General features: G+C 44.6%; 1 protein-coding gene across 1 annotated transcript in view; it reads right to left on the bottom strand.

Moving 5' to 3' along the window:
• Positions 1-6,316: 6,316 nt before the first annotated feature.
• LOC115320474 overlaps positions 6,317-21,411 on the bottom strand; it is a 34,597-nt gene continuing 19,502 nt past the window's right edge. The window contains exon 2 of the mRNA XM_040221078.3: positions 6,317-7,020. Coding sequence (XP_040077012.3) covers positions 6,317-7,020 — 704 coding nt within the window. The remainder of the gene's footprint in view (positions 7,021-21,411) is intronic.

Genomic DNA, 21,411 nt, shown 5'->3' with positions numbered 1-21,411 from the left:
CCGGTAAAGAGAACTGATCTGTTGCAGAAGAGGGGATGTTAATTTCTGTTAAAACAAATACATCTACTGTAGAAGCAATTGCTCTTGAGGTAATTTCGAATTCTGCCCAATGTTTACGTATGCTCCAAATATTAACGTGTACTACAAAAAAAAAAAAACAAAAAAAAAAACACGTTTCTTTACAGTTTTTAAACAAGTTTCGAAGAGATGAAAAATTTGAAACCTGAGCGAAATCTGCCATACCTCTAAAAAATCTTTCAAGGTCTAGCGAACTGTTAATTCTCACAGGTGGAGAACCCACCGCCTTCTTTGTGTAGATTTTCGCTCTGGTTACCCAGACGAACTTATAGCCCTGTTCCTTGCCCTTCTATCTTGCCCGCCAAAAAAAAAAACTCCTTGTTCGCGTGTGTCAGGTTGTTTAAGTACAGTCTGGGAAGAGAGCTATCCTGACCCAGCGAACGAAGCGTACCCCGCGCTGCCATCCAGGATTCCTTCATATGGCCAGACGTGAATTTGATCAGAATCAGTTTTTTTTTTTGCATATTTGGCTGGCAAGCGGTGAAGAGCAAGAATGTCAGATTTCTGAAAGTTTGAGATCTTCAGCTTTTTCGATCGAGTCTCAGCAAACGACATAAGATTTTACAGTTGAAAACGAGCGTGTTGGTTAATAGATACAAAACTTGATAGTGTAAAACAGAAAGGACGAGGACGAGTCCTGTTCCCGTCCTCGTCCTCTCTGTTTTCTACTTTCAAGTTTTGTGGACATAAGATCTTCATCAGGTGAGGCAGGAAGTCCGTGCACTTCCAGGTTTGGCAGACGGCTGTGCTGCTCGTTGTCGTTTAGGGCAACCCGCATTCCTTGAATCTCAGATGCCTGCGCCTCCACTGTTGACTTTAAATGAGAAAACCCCGTTTGCAGGGCTTTCCCATTCTGTTCTTTGGTGGTCGCCAACTTGAGGAGGCTGTCGTAGTCGGCCGAAAAGAAATCCATTGAGTGTTGTAGGCCGTTCACAGTCTCCCTTAGACTCTCGACAATGGGCTTGAGGGCTAAAAGTTCGTTTAGTTTGGCCGACCGTGTCATAAGGAAATCGACGCTGCCCTTCAATGAGGGTAATCCCTCCAGGTTCTCATTCATAGCTGTTAGTTGTGAAGAGAGCAGTCCTATCCCTTCAGAGGAGCTTGACGACTTCGGCTCAGATGCTCCCACCTGACCATCCTTCCCACGACACGCACGACACTTCCATATTTTTCTCGTTTCGTTTGTCCCATCGTGATGAAGATCTTATCAGCAATCCCGGAGCAAGATTGTCCCAGATGGTAATTGGACTTGCAATCCGAACACGACATGTGCCTGCCATCGTCGTTTATAGACTTGCTGCATGCCGTGCACTCGATCATGCGGACCGTAGGGGAATCCATATGCATAAGGGAATTCGGTGAAGTGTGTGAAACGTAGTCGGGAGGTCGAGGCACTCCTCTAAATATCGACGCGAGCCACTGGGGCAGGTAGCTGGTCAGGATGGTGAGTAACTGCGCTACGACTGAACGACTGGCCGGCAGGACTGGGTTCTAGCGATTACACTGTCAGACACGCAGGGCTAGTTCGAGCTGATTCGTGCAACTGCAGAAGAAAGCCGCCGCTCACCATGGTACTGGAGCAGCGGTAGTTGCTAAGAGGCCTTCTAGAGCTCCGTTGCAGCCGCCAAGCTTGAAGGATTCTTCCAGCGCTGACCAAATGTTCTGTTGAGCCCGGCTGTTTTGAGGCTTGCGTTGATGAAAATCTGTCGTCAAAGCCACCATCCAACTGACAAATTATGGCCGTGGATAAGGAATTTCAGTGTAAAATACACAGACTGCAATAATAATAATAATAATAATAATAATAATAATAATAATAATACATTTATTCAGTAGCGCAAGTATAGCCAGTTGAGTGTCGGGTCCGATCAAAGCCATCAGGGACTTGTGGGACCAGACCCTTCGCTGGAAAATGCAAAAAAGAAAGTTCACACGGGATAACATCACGTGCAGACAAAAAAGCAAATAACATACAGATGATTCACTTGACAGGATGTAGTCGGAATGTTTGTGTCAGTGATTTGGTTGAAGCAGTGAAGATGAAACTAGAGCAAACGTTGTCTTGATCACTGTGTCAATTACAATCATTAAAGCCAAAAGTAAAAAAAAAAAAAAAAAAAAAAAACACTGATGCATGAGTATTTTTAAAACACTGTATGAGTAGATTCGAAGACAAGTTCTTGAATTCATGAGTTTTTCTCAAATATTTCATATGTTCAGTAAAAAAAAAACACTTATTAGTAGAAAGAAAATCAGTCAATCAACGGGTCGAAGACAACAAAACTTCAAGCAATAAATGCAGTCGTCATTTGGCATGTCCAGCGATTAGTAGAAAAAACACGTACAATACCATACGGCAAAAGAAAAGGAAAATAACGACATGGGAAAAAGTCACAATCTAGCCACATCGGAGAACATGTTTCTCAGAGAGGTCTTCAGCATTATGTTTGAGGTAATGGCAAGCAGAGCAGCTGGAACGTCGTTAAAAACCTTTGGCACATAAAAGGAACGCATGCTTTCGCCATAGTGAGTTCTCACTCGAGGAGATTGAAAACGCAGAACAGATCTAAGTTCGCGAGATGGACTGGCCGAGACCTTATAAACTCCCTCTCCGAGAAGTGTCGCCAAATTACCGTTTGAAGAAAGATTGAGTGAAAACAACAATAATAATAATAATAATAATAATTTTTATTGTTCGTTTTACAATACAGAAAATCAGGTCCGTCAAAGCTTAGAGGCTTGTATGACGTGGCCCGGCAGCCGCGGATAGTTATCGCTACAACACTGCCATTTGCGTTGCAAAACAAACAAAACAACAATACATCAATGACAACTTCACTCACTTTAGAAATATATATATATATGAAATAAAGCAAGAAAAAAATACACTTTGTTTTTCATTATAAGAACCAAATAGTCGACCTAAAAATATCACGCCCACGGAAAAAAACGGGAACGTTCTCTTCTTATCAGAACCAAACAATAAAACGACAACTTTTAACCGTAAGCATTTAGAACAAAACAATTCTGCCTCTCAAAACAACAAATTTAGACTATACAAATAAGATGAAGTAATTTATAAAAGAGAACATCAATGCATATAAAAATGTTTACACCTGATTTTGCAAACACCATGTTCTAAATTTGTTTTTCACTCCTTTCAAAGAGTCTAAACTAAGTAGTTCTTCCGGTGTCTTATTGAATAAATAAGGGATATAAAAACATATCATTCTTTTGCCGTAGTGCGTGTTTATTCTTGGCAAATAATATCCGTCTATATTTCTGAGAAGCCTTTATTTTATTTATTTACAATACTGCGGACCTTTCGGTCTACGCAGGAGAGGAAGTACAAAAGCACATAATAAATACATGATCATGCACTCTGTGCGGGTCAAGCGTGCGCAGGCAGTTCGAAGTGCCTGCGCATTCTTTACATGCATCACTTAATTAAAAAATTCGGTCAATTTGGCTCCGAATAGCTCAAGGCTGCAGAAACTGACAAGTTCTTCTGGTAAAGCGTTCCACTCAATTATTGTTCTGCAAAAGAATGAATATTTGAATACATCATTCTTGTATTGATACGGTGAAATGGCTTTAGTGTTGCTCGTTCTCCGGGAACGAGACGTCGAAGGTAGCAGATATGTTTCAGGATCTATTTTTGTCAGTCCGTTTGCTATAATGTATAATTCTTTTAATCTAGAAATTTTTCTTCTGTTTTCTAGGCGATCCAGCCGCGCCTCAGCTCTCATTGCGGTAACAGACGACGTACGCCTATATTCCGAAAAAATAAACCGTAAAGCAAGGTTCTCAATTCTTTCTATTTGTGTGACCTGTTTTCTTCTGTAGGGGTCCCATACGCAACTTGCATACTCTAATATCGGACGCACATAGGATTTATATGCAGTTAATCTAACATCTCTATTTGCATGTCTTAGGTGCCTTCTAAGGAACGCTAGTTTTTGATATGCCCTTGTACATATATAGTCCACGTGACTATTCCAGCGCAACGTATTACAAAAAATCACACCTAGGTACTTAAATTCATCTACTTTTGCAAGTTCTGTGCTCCCTATAGTGTAGCGGAAATCTAACACTTTCTTCTTGTTTGTAATACTACAAAATACCGTCTTATTAAAATTAATAACCATGCCCCATGTAGCACACCATGAGCTGATTACCCCCAAAGACTCATTTAGTAACTCCTGATCCTGAACTGTAGTAATTTTAGAAAATAGCATACAGTCATCCGCAAAAAGCTTAACATGTACAGAAGAAGGCAGATTCGAAGCTATGTCATCGATATAGACTAAGAATAAGAGTGGCCCTAAAACGGAACCCTGGGGTACTCCTGAATAGACTGCTAATGGGGGAGAGCATACGTTATTATAACAGACATACTGCATTCGGTTGCTTAAATATGAACGTATCCATGATAGCAAACTCCGATTCAGTCCTAATTTACGTAGCTTTTCGAGCAATTTGTCATGAGGAACACGGTCAAAGGCTTTCGAGAAATCCATACATATTACATCAACTTGACCACGCTCATTTATAACAGACGCGAACTCATGCGTACATTCAAGTAGCTGCGTGACCGTTGACAGACCCTGCCTAAACCCATGCTGGTGCTTATACAGTAAGTTATTTTCTTCCAGGTAGTGATTGATATGTTTTGATATAATATGTTCTAGGAGTTTGAACATGTCGATGTTAAGGATATAGGACGATAATTCTCAGTTGCCATCTTGTTCCCGGACTTGTGAATTGGCACAATTTTCCCACATAACCAATCTGCCGGTAGCTTGCTCTGCCGAAGTGAAGCTTGAAAAATTACAAATAAGTACCGAGACACCCACTCTGCGTATCGTCTTAGAAAAGCATTCGGAATGTCATCTGGGCCAGATGCCTTTTTATCGTTTATATTCAAAATCAAGTTAAAGATACCGCTTTCCGACAGAACGAGCTCCGGCATTTGTGACTGATAAGAAACATAGGCAGGGTCTCCCGACGGGTCACGTGACAGAGTAAAAACGGACTGAAAGTACTTGTTAAATTCTTCTGCAATTTGAAAAGGAGAAGAAACAGTTTCACTGTTAACTATGATTTGCGAGGTCACCTCCTTAGGTGATGAAAAGAAACGCCAAAATTTTTGTGGGCATTCCTTCAAGAACCGTGAGAGCGCGTTACCACAGTAGCTCTCTCGAGCTTGCGTGACGAGATTCTTTAGCTTTCGCCCTAATTCTGCTATCTCCGCAGAAGTTTTAACTTTGCTTTTCCTTCGGCATTTTATTTTTCGTTTTAATTGTAGGATTTCCCTCGTAATCCAAGGATGGACCCTCTTTGCTCTGACGTTTCTTGAAGGGACAAAATGATATATACAGTGAGATACAATACTCTTAAATTTCCCCCATAGCTCACCGACGTCAGAGAGTTGACAAAAATCATCAAAATGCCATTCCAAGTAGTCGAGAATAGACACATCATCGGAGTTTTGAAAATCTCGAACAACACTTCCCGGACAAAAATTTTGGGACGACGATTTAGAGAGTTGAATAATGAATACCAGGATTTTATGATCAGAGACCCCGTCAATAACACCGACCTCGTCTGCTTCGATTGTATTACTAACGAAAAGCAGGTCTAGTGTTGCTTGGCCTGTGCCGGATACTCTAGTTGGGACGCTCACTAACTGTCGCATATTAAAACAAAGAGAGATATCTAACAGACGTTCAGAGGATGCGACTTCTGCTTTACCTACTTTACAGGACGTCCAATCAATAGTGGGCAGGTTGAAGTCTCCTGTTAAAATTACCTTAGTTTTATCGGTGAAGTGCAGTGCCATGTAATCATGTAAATCTTCTAAGAGTTTTGGCGGGGCATTTGGTGGCCTGTAAACGGCGCCTACAACAAAAACGTTTCCGTGGAATGTTAACTTACACCATAATACTTCTCCACTGATAACACAATTCATTGGCATCAATTCTATTGAATCTTTAAATATAACAGCAACGCCACCGCCCCTCGATCCTCTATCTTTTCTAATCATCCTGTATGAAGGGGGAAGAATTTCGCTGTCACCAATACCACTGTGTAACCACGTTTCGGTGATAACAACAACATGGGGATCATGAGTCAACAAGATAAGTTCCAGGTCATCCACTTTGTTCACGATGCTCCGAGCATTAAAACTCAAGATCTTCAATGATTCCTTAGGATGCATTTTCAGAGATAATTGGCGTCATTTCACATTCCTTCGGTTTGTTGGCCGATTTTTTTCTTTGCACACTTGCCCCTTGGCGTCATCCCATTCGAAAATGTCGTTTCCAATCTTAATCTTGTCGTGTATCAGAAAAGCAGTTTCCCCATTATCACGATTTGGTTTGCTACTTTCCCATAGCAGTTTGCGCTTTTGAAGCGTCACCCATGAATAATCGTGCTCAAGTGTTATTTTGGTACCTTTTAGAAGTCTGCGTTTTTTTAGAAGATTATTCTTTTCATTGTAGTCGAAGAACTTAACAATAATAGGCCGGCTTCTATTTGTCTTTCGTCCAACCCGATGCAAGCGTTCGACAGAGTTAGTACGAATTCCAAGTTTTTCTACGAAAATACCGTCGAGTACCTTTGATCGAAGTATATCTGCCGTTTCACCGGCGTCCTCGGAAACACCAAAAACCATAAGATTATTGCGGCGGCTTCGATCTTCTAAGTCGACCAACTTTCTTTGGCATTCAGTAAGTTCGGTTTGTACGGACGAAACATTTTTTTCAATACTCGTCATTTGATTCCTAAGCTCTTTTGTTTCTTCGACTGTGACTTCAATTTGTTCAACCTTTTTGGCCAGTTTGGCAAATTTGTTCTCAAATGTTTGTTGACTAGTTTTTATCCCAGCAAGCTCAGTTAGGATCACATTCTGTTTAGCCAAAATATCCTTAAGAGGGAGCGCTCCTCGATTTTCATCTCCGATAGGAACTTTTCAAGATTCCAGATGGCGCGCGCGTCGAAGGCGTGAAAAGGCGCTCTCCCTCCGAGGCGAATGAGTGCGTAACGTATCTGGGTCTAGCAGCGAAATGAGAGCTCGTGTCCCTTAAAACTCCTCGGGAAAGAACGTAAACCACATTTTGGTTCGTTACAGTTGCATTTCCTTCAGTGTAGTCGAAACGCAACCAAAACGCCGCTAGTGACAGCCTTCACAGTGCTTCCGTGCCCCGAAAAATTCGCGGACGGCGGTTCACGTCTCCTTCGGTAGGGTGACGTAAACGACACGTGATGACGTCGCATTCGATGCTCGCAGCGGATTGGCGGGTTTGTGAGGCTCGTGCCGAGTCGCTCACGGCGGCGGCGGCGGCGGGTCGCGGCCGGCAGTCGCCCTGAGGGGCTAGAGGGGTGAGGAGTGCGGTCGGTGAATGTTCGCGGGGAGTGACTTCTCCGGAGGATTCGCAGAACTCTGAACGCCGATATGTTGTCCGTCCGGCGGTGACGGCTGTTCGCGCACGACCGCTTTGTTTTGGTCGTTATTGGTTGAGAAGGCCTAGACTTTTCAGTCGCGATATGTCAGTCGGCTAGCCTTCCCGAAGAGAAGCAAAATCAAGAGGTAAGAACTTTTTTTATGACGTCTCCATTCAGTTATGATTTCTGTCGCAAGTGATGTACATTTTCACTTTATCAAAATCGTGCGATTGCCACGATCAACTGAGAGTCACTTTGTGTACTTCAGGTTGGTGCGAACCACACACTGAATAAACGTATAACATCTATTGTAAACAGATTGCTTCCAGATTCGGATGTGTTCGAGGGACGAAGTACGTCGCTATCATTAGCTAGTTTGAAATTTTCATGAAAGCTCGCAACTGTTACTTGGTGTCCTGCATTGAACATAATTATTGACTCTGCTTTTAACCAATCTGCTATTTATACATTCTAGCGCAAGACTTGGTCGGCTCGGCAAACAGTATTATCGACTCCAGTTTGTGACCGCCTCCAGTGCTTCAACCTGGGCGGTTTCGTGCCTGAAGACTGCGCTAATCTGCAATCAAGGGACATGATGTTATCATTCTATGCACAGGCCTTTCAAACATCAACTCGTTATCGTCTTCACTGTGTTGGTGTTTTGGAGGAAGGACGAAGTCCCGCTACAGTATTCTGAGTGAGGATAGGAAGAACATGCGTTCTTTCAATCGCGAACGTTTTCCACTTGCGTCTATTTTCCAAATTTAGATCAATTTCATACTTGCAATATTAAAATGCGACCGCGCAATGTGAATAAAGTCTCCTGGGTGCTTGTTTTGCACTTGACTGACCACCAGTTTTCGTTTCTACATTTCTTGTCGTGTCTCTATAGTCGTTCCTAAGTTTGATTACTTCTCCTCGACTACTAAGATCCCTCTTTTGTACTCGAAAAAGTAAAGCTACTAAAATATGTTACGTGAAGGGTCCGATTTTCCTCTACCCACTAAAAGAACGCAATAAAATGTGATGGTGCATGCGTATTCTACATAAATAAAACGTACAGAAGCCACCTAGCTTACTGATATTTGTTTGTCAAATATACACGCAGTTGTGTTATGTTATGCCGCGGCAGTTTTCTCTAAGACAACTCCGTCTTCAGATAAGAACGGCCGACCGTGTCCGGTGACAGTTTTTAATTTTGACCAGAAAAATGCATCTTGCTGCCTCAATGCCCCGAAAAACGGAACCGGTCTTTGTTTTAGGAAAAAGCAAACTTGCCTTCAAGAAAAAAAGTCAGAAACACCTGCTCAATCTGAAGCGTTGTTTGTGGATTTCGCAAAATTGGCATTTCAGGCAGCTCTCCCCCAAAATGTGCTGTGGCTACTGGCCCCTATGGGGATGGTTGACCTAAATTATTTATCACGACGTATTGACGTCGTTATTTTGAAATAGAAAATCGCACAGACGACAGCACATTGAGCCATACTGCCTAAGTTTTAACTTTTTTTTTCTCCGCATTTATTCAAGCCCGGATTTTCAAACTTCGCTAGCGTGTTGTCCTCTATCTGACTATAAATATTGTTGTCCTGATTAGCAAGAAAAGTTTACGAGAAACGCTTAAATGGAGGCATTTTACTAAATATGCATACTTTTGCAAATCAATTTAAAAAAAAAATTGCTATCTTAGATATTTTTAACTCTTCCAAATTAACGCCAATGATATCTATGAACATGATGAGCAAAAATATCATTGCATTGTTTGCGTGTATTATACATACCCGTAGTTGACAAGTTCATAATTTTTACAGCCCGTAAAAGTGCTCCGGGTTGGTCAGATGGACAGCGCTCGGGTGGGCGATAGTTTCTAAGTGATAATTTTGAGCAAGTCATGTTTTCTTTGTACAAGATTTAAAAAAAAAAAAAAATCAGCATGACCCGGAGCAATCCAGAGACGCTAGCCTGTCGCACGCTTCGCAGGGTACGTACGTTTCCAGTAGTCGGCGTGTACGCCAAGCAAAGGAATCAACCGAAGTGGCTCCGATAGCAGATGTTTATCTCAGCGTGTAAGAGAATGGGGCTGCCGAGAACAATGAGCTTGGGCACGTAATCACAAAAGATATATTGTGCAACAATAAACAGGACGTGGACGGGAAGGAATACACGAAGTTTCGGGTGGACGCCCATCTTCTTGTAAGAAACAAAAAATCGGTGAGTAAGAAGCATAGCCCCCTTTTCTTGTGACGTATACAACCCTTTCCTTGTTCCTCACCGTGTTTCGTAACTATCACTTGAAGGACGTTCCCCCGAAACGTCGTATTTTCCTTCCAGTCCACGTTTTAGGCAGTTTAGCTGCATCCTTCGCGTTCTTGATTAATTAGTCACCCAGAGGATCACGTCACAAGAAGGAGTGCGTTGATTGGTGGAAAAAGAGGGGCGGCGAAACCATTAGAGGGCACAAACTCTTCGGTTGCCATATATTATTAGAGAATATATTCACAAGCGACGTCATGCGTAGTGACAACCAAAAAAAGGGCTTGTAGCTGCGCTCCGATCAGTGATGATACCAGCCACGATTCCTCCCGCACATGCTACGGCCTTGGGAAAATTCACGAGTGGCTGAGGACGTTGCTCCTTTCTACGCACATTTTATCTAGGTCAGTGACGGCGGAGCAAGCTACTTCAAGAATAGGTACGAACTTCATGAGCTCGCTAAGACCGAGTACCTGTCGGCCAAGTAACAAGTTTCCGCTACTGGGAGGTAAGAACGCCTGCGATGGGATTGGAGGCCTCGTCAAGCACCATGATGCAACTGTTTACAACCTTCGAGGGCCGGCTACATCAGATATCAAATGTGCGCCAGATATGGAGGACGTCCTCAGCACCAAATTACCCAATGTGGCATTGGTTCGCAAGGGCTGACTTTCAGGAGTTCAGTTGAAATGAAAACCACAGCCTGGGATTCCCTCCATCCCGTGCCTGGAATTCAATTCTGGCACTGCTGACAGTGTATACATGCATCAACCCACTGCGACACGAATTGCTGGTAGCAAGAACGATAGCGTCTGCAAACAAGCCACTCGGACAATAAAGGCACGATTCCACCCAGGCCTGCTGGCAGTCTAGTGCGAAGCGGCTACAGTGAGTCTAAGACAAAAATGTGATGAAAAGGGAGCATAAAAAGTCTCAAGCAAACGAAAGTCTTTCTTTTCTTTTCTTTTTCTTTTTATTCTCTTCACGGTGTGCGGTGTGCGGCCCACCACGAGGCCCTATTGCCGCGCGAAGGTGCCCCCGTTGTACGGCGCCCTGTCCTCAATATCGTGTTAGAGCCCTATATCGTGTTACCCAAACGCCTGTCATCGGAGCCGCACCGATCGTTTCCCCTACGTGGCGTGCGCACAGAGGCTACACGCCCGCTGTAGAAAACGGGCACTGCGAAGCGTGCGACAGGCTAGCGTCTCGCGATTGCTCCAGCTTCTGCGCATTTTTGTGACTCTTGTACTAATAATAAGGACAAAAAACAACCGCATCTCCACGTGGTAAATGATGTTGATTGAGGCGAAGATCTGGTGGTGCTTGTCTGCGTAGACGCTGAGCCGCAGCATGCCCAGCCTTTCGTTCGTTTTCATCCATGTCACGCTGCGATCAAATGCTCAAAGGCGTATATAACCACGTTCGATACCACGCATTCTCTTTCTGACATGGATGAAAACGAACGAAAGGCTCGGCATGCTGCGGCTCATTGTCTACGCCAGGTGGGGTAAAGGTGGGTGAGGAGGAGTGGCAAATCCCGCGCGCCTACATCAAGGGCCTACATCCTGGGTCCCGAGTGAAAGACCGCGAAAGAGAGCGACAGAACATGAGAGAAAGAAACCAATGTTGCCAGCTAAAGGACGGCAGTCGCAGTGGTAATCGCGAAGACTGAAAACTCTCAGCAATATAAACAGTGATAATTTAACCTTGTAAACTAAATTCTGAGCTATTCTAACGCTTATAAAAAGCATTATACTCATTACGCTGCATTAACTTTCCTTCTGTCGAAATCTCGGAAATCTTGTGTTTGCTTGGTTTCGTATTCCTGAAGCGCGCCCACTCGCGCCCCGCCTGGGAGGACGGTTATCTGGTTTAGTTTAGCGTTGATGCGAGGCCGTACATCTCCGCGCTATGCAAAAAGAAAGCTTCGAAAGGAACGCGAATATCTTTCCACCGGTAAGTTCGTGGATTGTTGAAGTTCATGACACTGCTCTGATGATATAATTATATTCGCGAAATCGAAGGCAGTTGGTAACAATGTGTGGGACCCCGAGGGTCTGCCTGCATGCTCCGCCGCTTGCGGCAGCCAGAATGCATGGGAAAAGGGCGGACCTTTTCCTCTAGAGTTAGTATGTACGATCTCTATGGTCTACGCAGACAACCACCACCAGAGCTTCGCCCCCAACAACATCATTCACCACGTGGAGATGCGTTTTTTTTTTTTTTGCCCTATACGAGCACGTGAGCTCACGAGCAGGAGCACGTGCACCCGACGGCGGACGGACATACGGACATGGCTAGCCCCTAAGGAGGTTCGCCCCTAAAAAATACGTATCACGAATTATCACTTCAAAAGTACCCTCCACCTCTGTGCTGTCAATCTGACCACCCGGGAGCAGTTTTACGCTGTGTAAAAATAATGAAATTGTCAACTAGGCGTATGCACAGGCCTCAATCATGGCAACCGCGGTAGCCTCCATTTATTCAGTTTCTTGCTTTGTAACTTCAAAGACACACAAATAATGCAACGTGTTTTTGCACATCCTGTTAGTGCATATCATTGGCGTTAACTTGGAAGAGTTTAAAAAAAATCGAAGATAGCCTTTTCTTTTTAAATTGATTTTCAACATTATGCACATTTAGGAAAATGCCTTTATTTGGGCGTTTTTCGGGAACTTTTGCCGCTAACCAGGACAAAAATATTTATCACGAAGATTAGCCAAATAGAGGACAACACGCTGACAAAGTTTGAAAATCCTGTCTTCAATAAATGCGGAGAAAAAAAGATGAAACTCATACCCGTGCCACACGGGCAACTCAAATGCCATTTACAAGGCATGAAATTTGAGCGAACGGCCAATGAGCGGGCGACACTCCGGGCGTGGCGCATTCCACGCGCGACAGAGTGCGAGCTGATTCTCCGATCACACAAATCTCATTCGTTGTAAATGGCATTCAAGTTGCCCGTGTGGCACGGGTATTAGGCAGAATGGCTCAATGTGCAGTCGTCTGTGCGATTTCTTATTTCAAAATAACGACGTCGACACTTCGTGATAAATATTTTGGCTCAACCATTCTCATACTTACTTTGTCGGTAAATATTTGTGGGCCAGTAGCCACAACACATTTTGGGGGAAAGTTCCCTGAAATGCCAATGTTTTGAAATCCGCAAACACCGCTTCAGATTGAGCAGGTGTTTCTGACTTTTTTTGTTTTTTTGAAGGCAACTCCTCTCCCGCCCCCCCCCCCCCCCCCCCCCCCACACACACACACACAAACAAAAAAAAAAAGAAAAGAAACCAACAAAACAACGACCGGTTCCGTTTTCCTGGGCATTGGGACAGCAAGATGCATTTTTCTAGTCAAAACTAAAAATGGTCACCGGATATGGTCGGCCGTTCTTATCTGAGAACACCCTCTAGCATATGCCCCTTCCCCATTGTGCAAAGCATATCGAAGCGCGTAGATTAAATAAAATAAATAATGTCTTCGTTGTTTGCTATAATTGTTTTCGAGATCTAAATATATATATATATATATATATATATATATATATATATATATATATATATATATATATATATATATATATATATATATATATTTATTTTTTTTTTTTTAACATGTAGCAATGTGTTGGAATAAAGGGTGATTTTGTTTTGGTTGGTGAATGTCATTTATGCTGACATACATGATGATAAGCTACAATATTGAACTGCGGAAATAAAAAAAACAAAAAAAAAACAATTCTTATTGCACAAACTCTCTTCGCGAGATTATGAATTTCCCGAACAAATTACACATGGGTAATTAAATCCCCATGTATCGATTTAAGTTACCTTTAAACAAACGAGTTTTTTTTTTTTTTTTTTTTTTTTTTTAGCACGACATACTTTTATATCTTTTTCGGCATTTATACGTTAGGCATTTGTCGCTTGATCACTTGGCGTTTTGGAGTTCACGCCCCTGTATTGTTCCAAACTAACATCCGCAAGGTGGCTCGTAAAGTAAAAGAAAAAGTTGCAAAGCATACCTAAAGTGCCTTCCGAAGTCATTATCTTGTGTAAGTACTAGGACGTTTTGGGAATTTCGGGGGTAAACCTAGGGAGATAAAGGTTATCACATTGACACAATGTCAGTGTTATCCGATTACCTCATCTTGCGAGACGTTTGCTTTTAGAATCTCAATAATTGGCATACTTTTCAAGCAACACAAGCAGCACACGCACACCTCAAAAAATCGGAAAGAAATGAAAAAAAAAAAAAAAAAAAAAAGCGCGCGGCACGGGGCAGTTAGCATTACCTGCGCTGCGTCGCCCATTGGCAATGACATGAAACGCCAAAAGCCCAAATGGACAGAGATGTGCGCATTTCAACGTCGCTCTTACCTCCGCGGATTACCGTTTTGTCGCGGAGGCATGCGGTTTAGAAGAGCTCCTTTTAGCGAACGCCGTTTTATCGATATCAGTTTATCCAATCGCAGTTTAGAGAAAATAGCGGCAGCCGGCGAGCCGTTCCCGATATCCCCCCGATTCATTAGCCTAGATTGCCGAACCCTTGGCGGTGAACTATTGGTAGTGCACGCTCAAGCTTGAGATTATATTAAATTTTCCCCCAGCGACAGTGAGGGGCGCGCGCGCCAAGCGCGTTCTGATTGGAAGCCTAGCTTGCCGCCGCTACAAACAACAGTTCTCAAACGGAGGCCTCGATAAAACGTACACCTCTCGCTAAACCGTGCTTCCATAAACCGTACCCTTTTCGCTAAAATGAGCCTCGATATAAAGGCGTTCGATCAGCCGTAGTAAATGCGCTTTGTCGCTGTTAGTACAAAACCGACCGCTTTCGCGGAGCAAAATATTTTACTTTGTATATTTCACTTTTTTTTATCAACTGGTTAACTTGCTCGGTTCACTGGGTGTGAAGTCTTGCTAGTCTGTAAGTCGGCAAGCCCATTCATTTGCGGGTGCAAATGCCGCGATCGGCAGGTTGCGCGAATTTGCTTTCGCCTTCCTCCCCTCCAACTTCGTGAACTCGTCCGTCCGGGGCCCGCTCCCCCGCTCTTCGACAGAGACGTCTGCGCTCAACTTCAACTTCAAAGTCTCCTGCCTCCTTTTTCTCGGTTGGAGACGCGCGCGTCTGTCTCCTTTTGTTTCCCTTCACTTTCAGTGCCCGCAAAGTCCGTCTGCAGGGAGCTGGCGGCACTGGGCAGCGTTGGGTCGCGTGCGCAAAGTAAAAACAGAAGGAAAGACCTCGCGCGGAGTTTGCACGGGTTTTGGCTCTTTTGTTTGTTTTGGGTTAGTTTTTGTTTGGTGTTAGTTTTCACGGTGTTCATTCCGCAGCATTGTTGAATGCTAGATATCAAAACAAGTAAAATACGTACAAATAACCGCTCCCCCACAATTTTCTTTTCCGGTGAAGACCATCTGCACGTTCCGTAAAAAAGACTTGTGGTGTATTGCTTTCAAAAGACGTGCTCTAGCGTTCGACCCTGGCATACAGAGAAGTGAGGTTTAGAACATTTCATTGAGGTCCGGACGAAGATGAAAGGCGCAATCTTCGGGAGCAGCCAAGTGAAATGGCTTTGCCGCGACCGTTTGTTTTTAGATGAGCGCATACAAGTGTGCACATTTAGCTCGGTGGCAATCAGTTCGTCGAACGACCTTTCATGGACAAATCGTTTCGTCGACACTGCGATGTTTCATCGACAGATCGTTTCGTAAAAACGAGCACCCGCTCGTTTCATCGACAGATGTTGCGACGTTTCGTCGACAGCTCGCTCTCCCAGCTCCTGGCTCCGCCACGACCAGCTCCGCCAGCTGCACCTCCTCGCGACATCTGCGCCCGGTGTGTCCACGAAAAGTTGTCCACGAAACGTAATTCCACGAAACGTGTTTCGACGAAATGATAGGGACCCCATTTAGCTTGTCGGGAGCGACGGTTCAGGCTCTCAAGGAATACATCGACGGGTTGCCTCTCAAAAAGTTGGATTTTGCGGCAGTCTACATAGGAGGAAACAACCTGCAGAATGGCGACAGGGGGTCAGCAGTGGTGAAAGAAGTCGTGGTAAGTATACGCCATCCCTCTGCGGTGGCGCTGCCTTGAGCACGGCGCACATGCAGAGGCTTCTTCTCTGCAAAAACGAGATGCTGTGATTCCGCAGTGCCCACACCCGGTGTGGGCAAAGCAAGCGTGTTTGGAAACACAGCAGTCTTCGCGCGCTCGTCTTACAGATGCAAACAAACAAAAACACAAAATGGTCGGGCAGTGAAATCGCCGAGATGTCGCCACTTCGCACAAGCGGAGTGGTGTCAGAAAAAGAAAAAACGCCTGCTCCCCGCAAAATCAAACCACAAAAGCCTACTGTGTAAACGCGGGCGCAGACACGTCCCAGGCCCCACGCGCGCGCGCAGAAACGTTCCTCACTTTCTCTCTTTTCTTGCTCTGCGTGTTGTCTTGGATGTTTGTTTTTATATATTTCTCCCTTCGTTACCTCTCTTCCTCGTCTCTCCTTTGACTCAGGTTCCTGCTCCGTTTCTCCTTACGATGGACCGCAGAGAACCCTACGAGCTATCAGAGCTAATCCAATGCCGCGTGAGCGTCACGTCACCTTTAGGACGGACACAGCGAAGCACGAGGCGCGTGGCCACGCGATACGTTCATATGCGCTGGATTGGCTCCTGCGGCTTGTAGCGTCCGTTGCGGTCCATCATAAGCTTGAAACGGGCTCCGTGTCCAACCATGCAACCGCCAAGAAACGCGCTCCGCGAACGGGCACGCTGTTTGAAGCTAGACGAGTTGCAACTATGCGTAGTACTCTCGCTTGGAAGAAGCACCGCCGTTGTTCGTGGGGAAGAACGCCGTCCGTAGTCGTGTACGGCGACGCGGGGCTGGCGTTCTCGCCATCGCAATGTTTAATCTTCGTCTGGCCCTTGCAGAGCCCTGGAGCTGGTACGATAACTATCGCAAAGCCGCAGGGCTCGCTCGGAAGGTGTGGTAAAATTGATTTAGACGACTTTTGACAATATGACTTACACAACGTATGAAGTAAAAGCAGGGTGTTGGAACAAAATGTATTTTCGTACCGGTTTCATTTGCGTTCCATACAAAATAAGTTCAGTTCCGTTTCTGCTCCGGAACGAAACAAATAATGGTCCGTAACAACTCGTAAGGCACGCTTCAGACGGAGCAATTTCACCCAGCAACTTGACGTCGCAACACCAGCAACACCGGCCGCCCGCGTTCACGCGCAGCAACCGAATCGCTCCGACTTGCCATCATCATGATTAAATTTGATTCTTTTTTCACTACTTAGACGCCCAGCTACGCGCTACAAACGCGTTCTTATATCTTTGAACGGCGTTGAGAATACTAACTCATTTTTCTGAAACTGTTTATTTCCGAAAACGATCCATTCCAAATCAGAACTAAGTCTTTAGCTGTCATTATCACCACCACAGGGGTGTCACGTGAAAATATCGCGTCTCTGATTGGCTGCAGCCGTTTCAACGGTCTTCGAATTCCTCCGAGTAGCTCGCTTGTTCGAGCCGGACCCGATCTCAAGAATTCTCGTCGATCTAGGGAAAGTTAGGGAACAACCCGCCAGCAACCTCAAAATTGCTGGAAAAGTTGCCCCGTTTGAAACGGGCCTAACAATTTGTGTTCAAAAAAAAAAAATTGGAAAGGAATTTAACATTTCTTTTTACACAAAAATAGATAATTCAAGAGCTCTGGAGGGATCCGCGTAATCGACACTGCTTCTGAGATCATGTTCATTGCGTTGAGGACGATATCATGATCAAGGCACTGAGCATGAACTCAGAAGCAGCACGTCATCAACTGTGCTCGGTGAAATGCGAGACCTCTGGTACGATAAAATATATGTCAGCGCCCAGAAGGCCCGCTCCACGCTGGCTTGTGTGGCTGGCACACCTAGGGCTACTTGAGTTGACGTATAGACGCTTTGCTCACGCGTACATTAGAGCCGCCATAACTGACCATGTGTCTTGCCAAGAGGCCGGGCCACAAAAACTAGCGATGATGAGTGAAAACAAAGCCTGCGTCGGTGAAAGGAACACCATGGTGTCTAGAAAAGCATTGGCTTCTCATGTAACCACAGTAGTAAAGCGAAGCGACCCGAATAAAAGGAAATAAAAAATGAAGGTCAGTTATGGTCGCGCCCATGCACATCTGCTGCAAAGCGTCCGGTACATTTGACGTCCACACACGGTCCGCGTGTATGGACGACAAATGTAAACTGCTTGTGTATTTTTCAAAGGAAATCTAAAAGAACGATTCAGAGTCTGCGAGATGCACGAACTCGTGTTATAGTCCTCGTGCGAATAAAGCAATGGTCAGGGTAACGCGCGACCCTATTGAAAAAACCAGCTTAAGCTGGTCCCAGCTTCAAGCTGGGTTATTGCCCCAGCATGCCCAGCTTGGCATGCTGGTCATGCTGGTTGATCTGGTCATACTGGTCATGATGGTTGATCTGGTCCCAGCTTCAAGCTGGGTTATTGCCCCAGCATGCCCAGTTTGGCATGCTGGTCATGCTGTTAAACTGGTCATGCTGGTGAACTTCCCAACCAGTTTAACCTGTTTAAATTAATACACAGAATAAAAAAGCCAAGCTCGTCAGAAAAGCCAACTCGGCATCCAATTTATTATTTTCGTACTTGCGGCAGCCTCACATGAACTCAAATGCTACACATCCTCGGCGCTGACACAGTACTAACCGACGCACAGATTCTCGGTGCAAATTGTCTACAATGTTAATAAAACCAGATTGCTTATCTCTCAACACGAAAAAAATAATAGACACAGGCCAAAAACAGGCAATAGCAGACGAAAATACTACACGGACGAGAGAAGCGAACCTGGGTCCCGCCAGCGATGGGGGCGAAGCGGCAACTTGCGTGGTCGGCAGAGGCGAGGAAATCCGTGTGGCTTGGATGGCATTGGCGATACTCCTCGGCACCGCCGTCATTCTTGGGCACACACACGTTCGAAGACACGAAGCGACGCCGCAGTCGGGACGTCTGACATCTTCCCGCACTGAACGGACTGCCGCTCGCTGTCTTCTCAAAACCCGCTTCGCTTGCACCGTCGTTCAACTAGTCTCCAAACAACGCGCACACAGCCGTCCCTTCGATCTGCCCTCTGCCCAAGCTATCCAAACGCGTCTTCGATTCTCCGTTTCTACCACTCTCTCTCTCTCTCTTTTCTCGCACACAAAGGTAGCTTGCAGCGCGCCTGACGCGCCCGGTGGTCTACCAAAAACGAGAGGACAAAGAACAGGACGTGGCCTCGTTCCAGCAGCCGACCTTGTCGCGCGCGCTCCCAGCAATGCCAGTTCGGCTATCTCTAGCCGACCTTGGCGTGCGCGCTCCCAGCATGACCAGCTTGACCACCACGATTATTATTTCGACCAGATTCACCAGCTTGTCTCCCAGCATGACCAGCTCGTCTCCCAGCTTGACCACATTGGCTCCATGGAAAACCAGTTTGACCAGTTAAGACCAGACTGGCTCCCAGCTACACCAGATTGAATCTAAAACCAGATTCGAGTGAGACCATGCTGGTTTTTACTTAGACCAGACTGACCAGCTTAAATTCCAGCTTGCCCAGCTTAAACCAGCTTGATTGCCAGCTAAACCAGTTTAATTACCACATTGACCAGTTTGACCACCTTGATTACCAGCTTGACCACCTTAATTACCAGCTTGACCAGTTTGATTTTCATGCTGGTTTTTCCAATAGGGGAGGAACCGCACCGCCGAAAGTGGTGGTCGTTTGTAAATTATGTACAAGGTAACCAATGTGTATGCTCTCGAAATAAACACCCAACTGTGTGGACAACAATCTAGACAAAGCGGTCCCTATATTTCGATCCCCTCCCCAATAGTCCAATTCACGAGACGCTCTCACTGTTCAGTAACTATTTCTAAGCCAGTTCATTCATGCTATAACGAGTCGCAAAAATTCATCAGCCTTGCTCTTCCAAGCGATAAAACAAATTCCGAGCAGGATAAATTGAAATTCGTTTCAAAGCACACTGCCGAGATAAAGCCGCCCATAATAATTGTCTCTAAAATAGCAGCTGCAACATGACGAATCACGGAATTAACTCGAGATATTTAGCACATCTTAGTCCAGCGGTTCTCAAACTGTGGTCCGCGGCGACGTTTGAAGGGGTCCCAGCTGGTTCGAGGATCACCCTGTATATCTCTTCAAAAAAAGCGGCGCACAGACACAACTAAAGGGAAAAAAATTAAAACAAATACAAATTTAATAACTCGAGCAAAATAAACGAGACCGTACTGAACGTAAGGTTGAATGTACTGAACGTAGATTCAAATAAACACTTGTCAATTACAAACACATTGGACACGAGGCGACAAAGACAATCACAAGACATTACTTCAAAATCCGTCTTTACAAACGGACCGGCGTGGAGAGTTCGGCAGTAGCACTGTCAATATATAATAATTTTTTAATTACATAATATATTTCTCGCGACACTGTATTACATAAATGACCTTAATAAAACACTACCAAATGATCTCTCCCGCGACATGCGCTCCGGATTAAAATATTTTGTCAATATAAACATTGTGTTTGCAATTAACACGCTATTTATTTTGTACGAGGGGTTAGCTAGTGATTGCTTTATTCAATATGCAGAAATAGCGGTAGTGCGATTCCCGTGGCCAAACCAGCCAATTATGTTTGGTCCATTTAAATACCGCTGGATCCGCTCCGCAAGATAACCCAAAACAAATCAATGTGAAAACTGAAAACCTAGATACCTAAAATCCCTTTGGGTTTTAGCAATACGTCCAAATTTATTTAGCCTCTAATGACTTTAAATATATAATTCCAACACCAGCCATAAACCCGCTCGTGGGAAACTTGATTAGCAGATTTTAGTTATTTACCCACCCAGCTTATCGCTACAATGATCTCCCATGCAATGTTCGCCGAGCCCCCTAAAGTCACAGTGACTACGGCACTGCCAAGGGACATGATGTTATCATTCTATGAGCAGGCCTTTGAAACATTAACTCGTCATCGTCTTCACTGTATTGGGGTTGTGGAGGAAGAGCGAAGTCCCGCTACAGTATTCTGAGTGAGGAAAGGAACAACATGCGTTCTTTCAATTGAGAACGTTTCCACTTGCGTCTATTTTCCAAATTTAGACAAATTTCATAATTGCAATATTAAAATGCGACCACGCAATGTGAATAAAATCTCCTGGGTGCTTGTTTTGCACTTGACTGACCACCAGTTTTCGTTTCTACATTTCTTGTCGTGTCTCTATAGTCGTTCCTAAGTTTGGTTACTTCTCCTCCACTACTACCTCTTTTGTACTCGAAAAAGTAAATCTACAAAAATATGTTACGTGAAGGGTCCGATTTTCCTCTACCCACTAAAAGAAAGCATTAAAATGTGATGTTGCAAGCGTATTCTACATAAATAAAACGTAAAGAGGCCACCTAGCTTACTGATATTTGTGCGTCAAATATACATGCAGTTCTGTTATGTTATGCCGCGGCAGTTTTCTCTAGGACGACTCTGTCTTCAGATAAGAACGGCCGACCGTGTCCGGTGACAGTTTTTAATTTTGACCAGAAAAATGCA

This window comes from Ixodes scapularis, unplaced genomic scaffold, assembly GCF_016920785.2.
Source record: "Ixodes scapularis isolate PalLabHiFi unplaced genomic scaffold, ASM1692078v2 PGA_scaffold2__306_contigs__length_199485367, whole genome shotgun sequence".
Taxonomy (NCBI): domain Eukaryota; kingdom Metazoa; phylum Arthropoda; class Arachnida; order Ixodida; family Ixodidae; genus Ixodes; species Ixodes scapularis.
This window is presented reverse-complemented; position numbering and strand designations above follow the sequence as displayed.